The 16,224-nt window shown below is 41.9% G+C and overlaps 2 protein-coding genes across 2 annotated transcripts; both read left to right on the top strand.

Moving 5' to 3' along the window:
- The first annotated feature begins 1,662 nt into the window (after positions 1–1,662).
- Positions 1,663–6,383, top strand: LOC135573892 (uncharacterized). Its single transcript, XM_065024098.1, has 6 exons — positions 1,663–1,673; positions 1,823–2,293; positions 2,668–2,754; positions 2,899–3,467; positions 3,749–5,322; positions 5,388–6,383. The coding sequence occupies exons 1-6, from the start codon at positions 1,663–1,665 to the stop codon at positions 6,381–6,383; spliced, it is 3,708 nt and encodes a 1,235-aa protein (XP_064880170.1).
- LOC115120231 (mucin-5AC-like) lies at positions 5,847–15,162 on the top strand. Its single transcript, XM_065024729.1, has 10 exons — positions 5,847–6,477; positions 6,680–6,744; positions 6,941–7,095; positions 7,508–8,139; positions 8,309–8,373; positions 8,533–8,687; positions 11,417–11,811; positions 13,876–13,934; positions 14,024–14,157; positions 14,287–15,162. The coding sequence occupies exons 4-10, from the start codon at positions 7,579–7,581 to the stop codon at positions 14,388–14,390; spliced, it is 1,473 nt and encodes a 490-aa protein (XP_064880801.1). The 5' UTR covers positions 5,847–6,477; positions 6,680–6,744; positions 6,941–7,095; positions 7,508–7,578; the 3' UTR covers positions 14,391–15,162.
- Positions 15,163–16,224: the final 1,062 nt, after the last annotated feature.

A 16,224-nucleotide genomic window follows, 5' to 3' on the forward strand; every position in this document is an offset into this window, starting at 1 on the left:
TGCTCCAACAACAACCACAGCTGCTCCCACAACAACCACAGCTGCTCCCACAACTACCTTAGCTGTTCCTACAACAACCACAGTTGCTCCAACAACAACCACAGCTGCTCCCAAAACAACCATAGCTGTTCTCACAACAACCACAACGGCCCCAACAACAACCACAGCTGCTCTAACAACAACCACAGCTGCTCCCACAACTACCTTAGCTGTACCTACAACAACCATAACTGCTCCAACAACAACCACAGCTGCTCCAATAACAACCATAGCTGCTCTTACAACAACCACAGCTGCTCCAACAACAACCACAGCTGCTCCTAAAACAACCATATATGCTCTCACAACAACCACAGCGGCCCCAACAACAACCACAGCTGCTCCAAGAACAACAGCTGCTCTGACCACAGTTACATCTGGTTCTTCAACCACTATCACAACACCGGCACCTCCACCACCAGAGGTTAAGTTGGAGTTCAAATTGGAGCAAAATTTCACAGCAGATTTGAAGAATGTTTCTTCACCAGAGTTCAAAAAATTAGCAAATACTGTGGCTGCAGCGGTAAATACTGTTTTACTTTCATTTTCAACCCTTTTAATATCATACTTTTAGATTCCTTAACAAAAAAGGCTTAGTCTAGTCAATTCAGGAAACAAAATATCATGTTATTAAATCAGAGAATAAAATGTAAACTTTTCTGCTCAATGATTGCTTCGACTGAATTTAAATGATTGATTGATATATTGATTTAAAAGTAGTTTACAAGTAATTAAGAAAACATTTCATAATGATACGCAAACCTTTAAATTAGGGTTAGGGTGAGTTGTAAAAGTATATTTCAATGTAAAACCTTTGCAATGTCTCAGGACATCTTCATGTATAAGATATGATATATTCATATTATTTTTTTACAGCTGGAAAATGTGTACAAAAGTAAATATGGATCCAGTTTCATTCGCATAGAAGTTATAGGTTTCAGGTAAGAAGTAATTCTAAGTAATTCTATGTTTTTCTGACATTGTGTTTGGGGTTCTATTTAAGGTAGAAATAATTTGTTTAATTGTTCAAAATTATCATAGAATTTAAACATGAATCTGATCTGTTGATGAAATCATAATTTAAAATAATAATTGTGGTTGTTTTCCAGTCAAGGTTCAGTTGTGGTAATCAGTAAGCTGGTATTTAACGATACCAGCTTAGTCCCTGCGAACAGTGATGTGGCTGCCACGATGACAGAGGCAGTTTCAAGCAACAGCTCTAATTTCTCTCTCCCAGTGAACACAGCCTCCATTGTGGCAACAAGTAAGACACACATATTATTTGCACTAGTTGTTCATCAAAGATTTCCTGTTACTAATTTGTTATAACATATCAGTTAATTATAACTTGCATATGCAAGGAATGGTTCATTCAAGACTGTGCAATTCTATTAAAATAAATCACAACGTAGGTGGTGTGATCCGGTCCCAAACAGGTGATGAAGGTCATTTACATTTAACTACGCAGCCTGGAGTTGATTATCTGTCTTTTATTATTGATACTTGACATTGAAAACAAAGCAACAAATGTGGTTGTAAAAAAAAAATATTCTGAAGAGAAAACACATTACCTTCTTATTTTATGCTCAATAACAAGAAGCAAAACTGAGTAACCCTATGTTGATGAAACTTCTGTAACTTAGTTGACTGTAAGAACTTGTTTAGAGTTGTACACAATGTTTAGCCACTGTACAGTTAATAAACATTGGGTATAATTAAATCCTATAAAACACCCTTTGATTAATCAGAATATAATACCTAACAATCCATTTTATAATTACAGAGTTCATCGAAACAACACAACCCCCAGCAGCCACAACACCAACTTCAGCTGTGGATGCAACAACCACAGCTGCTCCCACATCAACCACAGATGCTCCCACAACAACCACAGATGCTCCCACAACAACCCCAGATGTTCCAAAAACAACCACAACTGCTCCCATAACAACCATAGCTGCTCTGACAACAACCACAGCGGCCCCAACAACAACCACAGCTGCTCTAACAACAACCACAGCTGCTCCCACAACTACCTTAGCTGTACCTACAACAACCATAACTGCTCAAACAACAACCACAGCTGCTCCAATAACAACCATAGCTGGTCTCACAACAACCACAGCTGCTCCAACAACAACCACAGCTGCTCTAACAACAACCACAGCTGCTCCCACAACTACCTTAGCTGTACCTACAACAACCATAACTGCTCCAACAACAACCACAGCTGCTCCCCTAACAACAACAGCTGGTCTCACAACAACCACAGCTGCTCCAACAACAACCACAGCTGCTCCAACAACAACCACATCTGCTCTAACAACAACCACAGCTGCTCTAACAACAACCACATCTGCCCCCACAACAACCACAGGTTCCCTCATAACAACCTCAGCTGCTGCTACGACGACAACAGCTGCAGCTACAACAACCATAACTGCTCCAACAACAACCACATCTGTTCCCTAACAACAACAGCTGGTCTCACAACAACCACAGCTGCTCCAACAACAACCACAGCTGCTCCAACAACAACCACAGCTGCTCTAACAACAACCACAGCTGACCCCACAACAACCACAGGTTCCCTCATAACAACCACAGGTTCCCTCATAACAACCTCAGCTGCCTCTACGACGACAACAGCTGCAGCCACAACAACCATAACTGCTCCAACAACAACCACATCTGCTCCCCTAACAACAACAGCTGGTCTCACAACAACCACAGCTGCTCCAACAACAACCACAGCTGCTCCAACAACAACCACAGCTGTTCTAACAACAACCACAGCTGATCTAACAACAACCACAGCTGCCCCCACAACAACCACAGGTTTCCTCATAACAACCTCAGCTGCTGCTACGACGACAACAGCTGCAGCTACAACAACCATAACTGCTCCAACAACAACCACATCTGTTCCCCTAACAACAACAGCTGGTCTAACAACAACCACAGCTGCTCCAACAACAACCACAGCTGCTTCAACAACAACCGCAGCTGCTCCAACAACAACCACAGCTGCTCCAACAACAACCACAGCTGCTCTAACAACAACCACAGCTGCTCTAACAACAACCACAGCTGCCCCCACAACAACCACAGGTTCCCTCATAACAACCTCAGCTGCTGCTACGACGACAACAGCTGCAGCTACAACAACCATAACTGCTCCAACAACAACCACATCTGTTCCCCTAACAACAACAGCTGGTCTCACAACAACCACAGCTGCTCCAACAACAACCACAGCTGCTCCAACAACAACCACAGCTGCTCCAACAACAACCACAGCTGCTCTAACAACAACCACAGCTGCCCCCACAACAACCACAGGTTTCCTCATAACAACCTCAGCTGCTGCTACGACGACAACAGCTGCAGCTACAACAACCATAACTGCTCCAACAACAACCACATCTGTTCCCCTAACAACAACAGCTGGTCTAACAACAACCACAGCTGCTCCAACAACAACCAACAACAACAGCAGCTGCTTCAACAACAACCACAGCTGCTCCAACAACAACCACAGCTGCTCTAACAACAACCACAGCTGCTCTAACAACAACCACAGCTGCCCCCACAACAACCACAGGTTCCCTCATAACAACCTCAGCTGCTGCTACGACGACAACAGCTGCAGCTACAACAACCATAACTGCTCCAACAACAACCACATCTGTTCCCCTAACAACAACAGCTGGTCTCACAACAACCACAGCTGCTCCAACAACAACCACAGCTGCTCCAACAACAACCACAGCTGCTCCAACAACAACCACAGCTGCTCTAACAACAACCACAGCTGCTCTAACAACAACCACAGCTGCCCCCACAACAACCACAAGTTCCCTCATAACAACCTCAGCTGCTGCTACGGCGACAACAGCTGCAGCTACAACAACCATAACTGCTCCAACAACAACCACATCTGTTCCCCTAACAACAACAGCTGGTCTCACAACAACCACAGCTGCTCCAACAACAACCACAGCTGCTCTAATAACAACCTCAGCTGCCTCTACGACGACAACAGCTGCAGCCACAACAACCACAGCTGCTCCAACAACAACCACATCTGCTCCCCTAACAACCACAGCTGGTCTCACAACAACCACAGCTGCCCCCACAACAACCACAGGTTCCCTCATAACAACCTCAGCTGCTGCTACGACGACAACAGCTGCAGCTACAACAACCATAACTGCTCCAACAACAACCACATCTGCTCCCCTAACAACCACAAATGGTCTCACAACAACCACAGCTGCTCCAACAACAACCACAGCTGCTCTGACAACAACCACAGCTGCTCTAACAACAACCACATCTGCCCCCACAACAACCACAGGTTCCCTCATAACAACCTCAGCTGCTGCTACGACGACAACAGCTGCAGCTACAACAACCATAACTGCTCCAACAACAACCACATCTGTTCCCCTAACAACAACAGCTGGTCTCACAACAACCACAGCTGCTCCAACAACAACCACAGCTGCTCCAACAACAACCACAGCTGCTCTAACAACAACCACAGCTGACCCCACAACAACCACAGGTTCCCTCATAACAACCACAGGTTCCCTCATAACAACCTCAGCTGCCTCTACGACGACAACAGCTGCAGCCACAACAACCATAACTGCTCCAACAACAACCACATCTGCTCCCCTAACAACAACAGCTGGTCTCACAACAACCACAGCTGCTCCAACAACAACCACAGCTGCTCCAACAACAACCACAGCTGTTCTAACAACAACCACAGCTGATCTAACAACAACCACAGCTGCCCCCACAACAACCACAGGTTTCCTCATAACAACCTCAGCTGCTGCTACGACGACAACAGCTGCAGCTACAACAACCATAACTGCTCCAACAACAACCACATCTGTTCCCCTAACAACAACAGCTGGTCTAACAACAACCACAGCTGCTCCAACAACAACCACAGCTGCTTCAACAACAACCGCAGCTGCTCCAACAACAACCACAGCTGCTCCAACAACAACCACAGCTGCTCTAACAACAACCACAGCTGCTCTAACAACAACCACAGCTGCCCCCACAACAACCACAGCTGCCCCCACAACAACCACAGGTTCCCTCATAACAACCTCAGCTGCTGCTACGACGACAACAGCTGCAGCTACAACAACCATAACTGCTCCAACAACAACCACATCTGTTCCCCTAACAACAACAGCTGGTCTCACAACAACCACAGCTGCTCCAACAACAACCACAGCTGCTCCAACAACAACCACAGCTGCTCTAACAACAACCACAGCTGCTCTAACAACAACCACAGCTGCCCCCACAACAACCACAAGTTCCCTCATAACAACCTCAGCTGCTGCTACGGCGACAACAGCTGCAGCTACAACAACCATAACTGCTCCAACAACAACCACATCTGTTCCCCTAACAACAACAGCTGGTCTCACAACAACCACAGCTGCTCCAACAACAACCACAGCTGCTCTAACAACAACCACAGCTGCTCTAACAACAACCACAGCTGCCCCCACAACAACCACAGGTTCCCTCATAACAACCACAGGTTCCCTCATAACAACCTCAGCTGCTGCTACGACGACAACAGCTGCAGCTATAACAACCATAACCGCTCCAACAACAACCACATCTGCTCCCCTAACAACCACAGCTGGTCTCACAACAACCACAGCTGGTCTCACAACAACCACAGCTGCTCCAACAACAACCACAGCTGCTCTAACAACAACCACAGCTGCTCTAACAACAACCACAGCTGCTCTAACAACAACCACAGCTGCCCCCACAACAACCACAGGTTCCCTCATAACAACCTCAGCTGCTGCTACGACGACAACAGCTGCAGCTATAACAACCATAACCGCTCCAACAACAACCACAGCTGCTCCCCTAACAACCACAGCTGGTCTCACAACAACCACAGTTGCTCCCACAACAACCACAATTTCTCTCACAACGACCACAGCTGCTCCCACAACAACCACAGCTGCTCCCACAACTACCTTAGCTGTTCCTACAACAACCACAACTGCTCCAACAACAACCACAGTTGCTCCCACAACAACCACAATTTCTCTCACAACGACCACAGCTGCTCCCACAACAACCACAGCTGCTCCCACAACTACCTTAGCTGTTCCTACAACAACCACAACTGCTCCAACAACAACCACAGCTGCTGCCAAAACAACCATAGCTGCTCTCACAACAACCACAGCTGCCCCAACAACAACCACAGCTGCTCTGACCACAGTTACAACTGGTTCCTCAACTACTATCAGAACACCTGCCCCTCCACCACCAGAGGTTAAGTTGGGCTTCAAATTGGAGCAAAACTTCAAAGCAGATTTGAAAAATGTTTCTTCACCAGCGTTCAAAGAATTAGCAAGTACTGTGGCTACAGCGGTAAATTTATTTTTTACTTTCCACTCTTTTAATAATACTGTTCATCTTCAGTTGTACAGCTGTCAGGTTCTTAAAGGGGCATTTCATCCCCCAAATAGGTTTTTATATTTGTCATTATGTCAAACACATTCGCTCAAATTGTTTATGTCAACGTTTCAGTTCTCAAGATAAATTGCTAAAATTGCTTATATTACTTTTACAGCTGGACAGAGTTTATCGAAACAAATATGGATCCAGTTTTAATTGCACAGAGGTTCTAGGTTTCAGGTACGTAGTTATTCTTGAGTTTTTATTTAGATTTTGGGCCATTATTGGAATACATTTTAAGATAATTGTATTCATCAATTAATTTAAAGGGAAATCATTAAATTGTGGTAGTGTTCATATTTGTCATAGCATTTAAATATGAATTTGCTTTACTGATGGTATCATATTAATTGTTTTTCATTTTTTCATTTTCCAGTCAAGGTTCGGTTGTGGTAGATGCTAAGCTGATATTTAACAATGCCAGCTCAGTCCCTGAGTCCAGTGCAGTGGTTGAAACCTTGATAGAGAATGTCTCAAGCAACAGCTCTGATTTCTCTCTCCCAGTGAACACAACTTCTATCGTGGCAACAAGTACGACACCTTAATATTCTGAACTCTAAATGACTTAGTATTTCCCTGTACTCTCTCTACGTCAAGTGTTTTAAATATCAAGTTACAATACAGCTGCACTTTCTTTATATATCTGCATTTTACTTTCCTATGTTTGAGTATACTCAATTAATTATATTAATCTGGTCTCTATATTAGTTAACTCTTTAACATTCTAAGAATATTATAACTGAAACAAATTCCTATAAACGATTATTGATTGGACATCAAGTAATCTATTCTATCTTGTCATGTCACAATACAATTCTGATCGTTAACAGTGATCAGATGTTGTCAAAGCTGTGTGCGATGCTTAATGTTGATTTTTTCTTTAAGATCAATACATCTTCTGTTATACACACATAATGATATCTGATGATTTGCTGTCTTCCAGGAGTCGTTTCAACCACAGCTACAACTACTACTTCTACTCCAGATCCTCCAATATCAACACCATATACGGTCATGAACGCAACTTCGGCCCCCTCAAACAGGTCAACTACAAATATGGTCGTCAATGCAACATCGGATCCTGTGAACCTGTCAACAACACACATTGTGCCCAATGGAACATCAGTGCCCATAAATGTGTTAACATCAGCCCAAAGTTCTGTCAATGTCACATCAGGACCTGTAACACAAAGCAATACAACTTCAACACTATCAACTACAACCCCATCTTTGTCAACTACCCCAATAGTCAACACAACAGCTCCTTCAACTACCCCCATAGTCAGCATAACAGTTCCTCCAACTACTGCAGTAGTAAAAACATCTCTAGCTCCAACCACTCCGATAACCAATTTGACCGAAGTACTAACTACCCCATTACCAACTACGCTGGTAGCAACTACCCCAGTAACAACTACCCAAGTACCAACTACAACGGCATCCCGTGCAACAGAGGCGCCACTGACCAGCCCACAACTGTCACTGAGGTTCAGCCTGACATCTACCTTCAATAGCTCTCTGAGCAACAGCACGTCACCAGAGTTCCTGGCTTTGGCAAATCATGTGACTACACAGGTAACTTTCATTCAATTTAATAGAGTGTCGTTAGTTGTTTGAAAGACGCATGACAAAAAAATCATAATCATGATCATCTTCGTCATAATTCATCATATGGCATCTTGATACCAGCCTTACATTGTTGAATTGTTATTATAATATAACTTTTGGATACATTTTTTTTCAGCTGGATAATTTGTTCAAGGCTCTATTTGGAGTCAGATTCCTTCGAACTGTTGTCAATAGTTTCAGGTGGGTACATAATTATCATCTGAATGACTTTGAAACAGTGTGGATGATGGAGAAAAATAACATTTCAATGAGCATTCTTATTTAGTATGCCTTGGGAATGGGTTGTTACCGAAGTAACGCTTGTAAAAGTTCTTAACATTTTTCTCATATTATTTTCAGGTCAGGGTCAATTGTGGTGGATTCTACGTTGATATTCAACAACATCAGCTCAGTGCCTAACGATAGCCTGGTAGCACAAACTTTACAAACTGCCATTACTTCCAACACGTCTGGCCTGACCTTACCTATCAATTCATCCTCCATTGTGGTCACACGTAAGACAATTCATCAACACATCGCTTTACCTATTCTCACACACTCAAAACACTAGATGGCGCCGAAAGATAGGGCTGCCTCGCTTCTAGTTCTTAGGAGACTTTGTAGTGTTTCGTTTTTTTATGTATTTTTTCTCACATTGTTTGCCCAGAAAATATTTGTGTTATTTATTACAGCTGGGAAGCACTATTAGATATCAGAGCAACGGTAACTCACCAGCACTACCAGCATTATGACCAGCAATATGACTTTTCCCAAGCAGCTCCTTTGTTTGCACCACCGAGGGCAATTGAACTGATTCCAGAGGCTGACCCAAAACAACGCCGGCAAAAAAGGGGTACTTGGAGAGTTCTTCTAGTCCAACTTAGAAGGCGCGCACATGACACACCTCTCCAGAGAATATTATTTGCTAATGTTCAGTCCCTGATTAACAACGTTGACGAGATTAGGGCAAGGGTTTCTTTCCAGAGAGACATCACGGATTGCAACATACTCTGTTTCACGGAAACATGGCTCTGTCGGAGTTGGTCCAGCAATCTGCATTATCAGTTCATCGCACCGACAGTAATAAACATCTCGCTGGGAAGAAGCAGGAGATGTATGTTTGATGATTAACAACAAGTTATGTTATTGTGATAACATAGAGGAACATACAAGTCCTTTTGTTCACCTGACCTAGAATACCTCACAATCAAATGTATATCCCCCCTCAAGCTGATACCATGATGGCCCTTAAGGAACTTCAATGGACTTTATGCAAACTGGAAACCATATATCCTGAAGATGCATTTATTTTAGCTGGAGATTTGAACGAATCAAATTTGAGAAAGAGGCTGCCTAAATTCTATCAGCAATTTGAGTGTAGTACTCATGCTGCTAAAACACTAGACCACTGTTACTCCAACTTCCGGGATGCATACCAGTCCCTCCCCCGCCCTCCTTTCGGCAAATCTGACCACAACTACATTTTTCTGCTCCCTTCCTATAGGCAGAAACTCAAACTGTTAGTACCTGTGCTGAGGACTATTCAACGCTGGTCTGACCAATTGGAATCCATGCTTCAAGACTGTTTTGATCACGTGGACTGGGATATATTCCGGAGAGCTTCCGAGAATAATATGGACGAATTCACTGAAACGATAACTGAGTTTATCAGGAAGTGTATAGGAATTTTGTACCCACTGTGACTATTAAAACCAACCCTAACCAGAGACCGTGGATAGATGGATGTATTCGCGTAAAACAGAAAACACGAACCACCGCATTTAAACATGGAAGGTGACTGGGAATATGGAAGAATACAAACAGAGTAGTCATTCCCTCCGACAAGGCAATCAAACAGGCAAAACGTCAGTATAGAGACAAAGTGGATTCACAATTCAACAGCTCAATACGTATATGGCAGAGTCTACAGACAATCATGGACTACAAAAGGAAAACCAGAGGAAACAAAAGGAAAACCAGCCATGTTGCGGACTCCGACGTCTTGCTTCTTGGTTACTTAAACAATGCAATAAAGGGTCCCTAGTGGACTAAACCGATATGACGGCTTGGTAGACAATGGACAGGGGTGGGGACAGATAAAGAGTGGGAAAGACATAATGGGACCCACTACACACAGTTGATAAAAGGCTCATTGAAATGATAATACTTTTCACATGAACAGCCGCTCATTTGAAAATAATTGCAATATATATATTCATGCCTGTATGTCTTGTTGTCTCTTTGACGAAATCATCGGTCTGTCTGCTGGAGAGTCGGTCGACAGATATTCTCTGGCTGTGTCCACCAGAGATCAAAGTCTTTCATAGTTGTAGCTCTGTTACAATGGATACGTCAGATGTACCAATGGTCGTTCTATAGGGGAATGTTCTCCAGAATGGATCTTTCAGAGTACAATTCGGTCGTTTGATTGTGAAATGTTCTCCTCTCCTCTTCGGTCGAGTTTCCTAGACTATTTCACATAGACAGCTGCAGACTGTGAATGTGTGCATCTTTAGTTTTGTAGATTTCCTAACCATTCGCAACGTCCGGTTCAACACTGTCCGTCTGCTTGTTCTGTAGAGTAGTTGCCATTTCAACATGGGGACTCCCGTCCCTGCGTTTTCTTGACTAATTGTATATTTTCTCACAAGTGAGATTTTTTGCACTCGGGGGAAAAGGGGTGTTCCCTCCTTTTGTTGTAATGTCTGTGCTTACACTGACTTGGTTAAGACTTCATATGAAAAACAATTCTCTAATTTAGAAGTCTAAAATCACATTACATCTTCTCACAAATGGTTTCAATTTTAATTATATCAGTTCCCCAAAATTTGGGTGTCACCCTGACAACTGGGAAATATATACATTCAAAGATACAGTTATGTTGTTATTCTGTCCTTCATGAGATCCCAAAACACAATGGATCAGACACTTCATCTCATATGTTTATTAAGGTATTCTATAATATTATACTGTATCTTAGTCTATGCCAATCTGATATTCCTCTCCCATATATTTATATATTCTTAAATCCATTCGTTACTTAGATTTGTGTGTTTTCGGCATATGTTGTGGAATTGTTAGATATTAATTGTTAGATATTGCTGCACTGTCGGAACCAGAAGCACAAGCATTTCGCTACACACACAGTAACATCTGCAAAACACGTGTATGTGACCAATATTTTATTTTTATTTTTTATTAATTGCAAAATGTAAACATTGCATTGAATGTTGCATTTTTGCAGGCGCTACTACAATGACTAATGCAACCACCACCACCGCTGTTCCGGCAGCAACCACCACCACCGCTGTTCCGGCAGCAACCACCACCACCGCTGTTCCGGCAGCAACCACCACCACTGCTATTCCGGCAGCAACCACCACCACCACCTCTGTTCCGGCAGCAACCACCACCACCGCTGGTCCGGCAGCAACCACCACCACCGCTGGTCCGGCAGCAACCACCACCACCGCTGTTCCGGCAGCAACCACCACCACTGCAGTCGCACTAACTAACCCTCCATCCTCTAGTGAAGGAACCCTGATTCTTCGGTTCAGTCTCGATGAGATATTCACCTCGGATCTTGCCAACCCGTCCTCTTCAGCATTCAAGGCTCTGGCTGGCAAAGTGGTCTCAGAGGTAAGTATCCAAATGCCTTTTCATCAATACACACCACACCAAAGAGACTGGATATCAGTGGGCATCTTATTGTTAGATAGAACCAAAGATTATTCAGTACAAAGTTATCGTACTCTTGGACCTCCCCGTTGAGAACAATGTCCAGACTTTTTTTTACGGTCTTCTTAGTGGTCATGAACCCATGTGCCTGCCTATGAACCCTTGTACCTGCCTAACAGCTGTTATGGGCAACAGAAAGTACAATGTGCACAGCATGGGAAATATTTACAGTTTTGCATGTCAGTAGTCAAGTCATTAAGATATTAAACAACTTTTTATTTGCAGAAATACAGCCAGTGTGATGAATTTAGCATCATATGAAGCAAACGCAGCATCTTATGATGCAAAATGGTTCATACCTGCTGTGTTTCTGTATTTTGAATGTTAACTCTTGGAACTACCGCTCCCGGATCCGAGAGAATTGTCATCAACTGACACTAATTAGCATAACGCAACGGACAAAGATATTACTAGAAAATATTCATATCCATGAAATCACAAGTGAAATATATTGAAACACAGCATAGCCTTTTGTTAATCACCCTGTCATCTCAGATTTTGAAATTATGCTTTACAGCCAAAGCAAGACAACCATTTGTGTAAGTTTATCGATCGCCTAGCATAGCATTATGCCTAGCTAGCAGCAGGCAGCTTGGCCACGAAAATCAGAAAAGTAATCAAATTAAATCGTTTACCTATAATGAGCTTTCACTCAGGAGACTCCCAGTTAGATAGCAAATGTTCCTTTTTTTCATAAAAATTATTTCTGTAGCCAAATAGCTCTGTTTGTTCTTCACGTTTGGCTGAGAAATCGACCGGAAATTGCGGTCCAAATTAGATCCATAATATCGACAGAAACATGTCAAACGTTTTTTATAATCAATCCTCAAGGTGTTTTTCAAATATCTATTCGATAATATATCAACCGGGTCAGTTGGCTTATTAGTAGGAGCGAGAGAAACATATTACTCTGAGAGCCACCAGCTGACCACTGACGCAATGTTGTCGCTCACGCTCATTTTTCAAAATAAAAGCCTGAAACTATGTCTTGTGACACTAGACACATTAGGGAAGCCATAGAAAAAGGAATCTGGTTGATATCCCTTTCACTGCTCAATAGGGACGCATAGGAACGCAGAGATTTCTAAATAAGAGCCACTTCCTGATTGGATTTTTCTCAGGCTTTCGCCTGCAATATCAGTTCCGTTATACTCACAGACAATATTTTAACAGTTTTGGAAGCTTTAGAGTGTTTTCTATCCTAAGCTGTCAATTATATGCATATTCTATTATCTGGTCCTGAAAAATAGCCCATTTACTTTGAGAACATTATTCTTCCAAAAATGCCCCCTAGTTTCAAGAGGTTTATATCTTGAAAATGTGATTGCTGACATGCAAACATTTTGAGGATTATATCAACAATTGACTGATGAAACAAATAATAAAAGTCCGTTTTTGAGTGGCGTATTCCTAACTTTGAAATTTGAAGTTTGGAGCAACTTCGAAATTTGACGTTGTATTGCATGTCAGTATTCATGTATGACACATTTTCCGTTAATGGTTAAGGTTTTGGATAGGGTTAAAACAGTATGTTTAGGCATTCATTCCGAAAGGTATGACACATTTTCCGTTAACGGTTAATGTTTGGGATAGAGTTGAAACAAAAACATAATAAACTAGTGTCTACAGCTGGTATTGAACCTGCAACCTTTGTATCTGTTGTTATGGGATTATGGGATTTCCCGATGTCTTTACGACATGGACAGGCATCCAATTTCAAGGTCAATCTTGAGCAGTCTGGGCTTTGTTCTATGACATCAAAGTGTTATTTATTATAATCCTCAACATCTCATTTTCAGAACACATGAAGTCCTCTTGATTTACACCATTTCCCTCTCTCAGAAAAAAAACAGCTAAAGTATCCCATTTAGCAGAAGAGTCTAGGGCACCTTCTTATAGCGCTTGGTGTTTTGACTCTTTGACTCTGTTAAGCTTTGGTTAACATATTTTAATATTTCAATGCAGGTGAACAAGATTTTTGCTAGAACCCCAAGCTTCCTTCGTTCCATTGTCAACTCATTCAAGTAAGTATGAATTCTCATTACCGACTTGAATACTTTGATTATGACAGTGATGATAATGATTTCTGTGGGTTGTCCATTTTCTTTCCTAGGAGTGGATCTGTAGTTACCAACATGACTCTCGTGTTCAGTAACAAATCTTCGGTTCCCAGCGCATGCAGCGCACAGGCAACTTTCACCATCAGTTCCACCTCCCTGAACATCCTACCGGGCAGCGTCAATGTTGGTATGTATTAATTGTCACAATACACCTACACATCTGTAAGAGCAAAGTCAACATTTGAACAGAAACATGAAAAGACAATCTACTTTCATCATTCACTGAACCATATCTTTATTTTTCCTACTTTTTCAGAGTCATCAGTCAATTCAGGAAGTGCTCCCCGACCCACTGCCTTCTGTCTGGCTTTCTTGCCTCTCACTTTGGCACTGCTAATGGTACAGTTGCTGGCTAACTAATAGCCTGTGTCATAGCTCCTATGGCATTTTTTTCACCAATGAACGGTTTTCCAGCTCTCATAGAGACAGCCTTATGATTAAGGACCTGCTTTGGCAGAAGAATGCACAATGGATTGTGCCTGTGTTAATAGGCAAAACATATATGTATTTCATGTACATTCCCCCAAGTACATACACAAACAAAAACACACCTAAGTGTACCTTTTGATGTCAAGTATGATATTTTTGACATTCCTTAAAGAAATCATATAGTTTTTTTTCTGCTTATGAATATTAAATGCATATACCTTTTCTTTCAAGTGACTGTATTTATACTTAACCATATAGGCTCCAAAGACATTACTTATTTATTTGTATCTTGCACACAGCAGCTTGCACATGTTTTATCTGTTAGATTAATATGGAAAATAACTGAAAGATTAGAAAACCTTTCCTACAACTTGTGACATCCAAATCCTATTGTATACTTTTTTTTATTGTGCTATTTGATCATAGTTGCATTTTTAGTTATTAACTGATTGTAACTACTTTATATCTGTTTTTAAATTCACCAAGACCAAATACCAAATACCTTCATAATATTTACTTTTAGTTATTTTGGGCAAATCACTGAAGTGTGTCAAAGGGGCCGATGAAGTAATGCTGAGCACTGCACTGTTTTAAAAACATTGTAACTTCTTATCGTGTTAATATTCAATCCAATATGTAAAACACGTAGAAGTACATGTTCTTCATTACTGTTTTAATATAATTCTTTTTTTGGGTCATGTAATTGGGTTGAATAATTTATTCATAAAACATTTACAGTATGAGTTACCATGTGAGTAACAATTTACAAACCTGCACCCCAAATTACATTTATTAACAGTAATCTTATATTTATACTGAACAAAAATATAAACACAACATGTAAAATGTTAGCCCCATGTTTCATGAGCTGAAATTTTAAGATCCCAGAAATGTGCCATAAGCAAAAAAAAGCTTATTTTTCTCAAATGTTGTGCACAAATTTGTTTTCATCTCTGTTAGTGAGTATATATCCTTTGCCAAAATAATCCACCCCCCATAACAGTTTTGGCATATGAACACGTTACATGTTGCATGTATATGTTTGTTCAGTATTCCTGTAAATCTATCTATTTATCTTTCTATCTGTCATTAAATACACGTTTTGAATGAAACATTAAATCTTGTTTTTTTTCATTGAGAAAGTAGTTTTCCAATTTATAAACGCAGTAGAAAATGGTGACTCGCACTTGTTGATAATGGGATATGATAAAGGGTGAGTCGGTCAAGGATCGATGCAGACAAGGTGGTAGATTGTACGACAAGCGACAGGTTTATTTCAAAGTGGAGATATCTGGTACAGCGTATATACGGGCCCCTCTGTTAGCTCATCAGAGACTAGCAAAAAAAGACCCTAGCTAACAATGGGTACAAGCTTCATATACAGAACAGAAAGTAGGTTGATATCTAGGAGATCGGATCTTCGGATTGGATCAGGCTGGGGTGTAGTCATCCGGCATTGGCTCTGTTGTCTGTCCGTCATCGTAGAATCCTGCCATGCCTGTTCTTGGTCGTCACACCCCGTTCAGCTGAAAAGGAGATCTGGTGTGTGCGCTATCTTCAGTCACACAATGTTCGGCTGGGAGGGAGATTATGTGTGTGTGTTAGTTTGTCTCTAAGTCTAGGCTTTCTGCCAATCTGTGGGTGTCTTATCTGGGTGTCCTCGGCAGCTATGTGTGTACTGTATGTGCGTCGTCCCTGTCTTCTGGGGTCAGTGTGTAAGAGCGTATGCGTCCCTATCTTCAGGGGAGTTGTGGCCGAACTGCCG

This window comes from Oncorhynchus nerka, linkage group LG11, assembly GCF_034236695.1.
Source record: "Oncorhynchus nerka isolate Pitt River linkage group LG11, Oner_Uvic_2.0, whole genome shotgun sequence".
NCBI classification, from domain to species: domain Eukaryota; kingdom Metazoa; phylum Chordata; class Actinopteri; order Salmoniformes; family Salmonidae; genus Oncorhynchus; species Oncorhynchus nerka.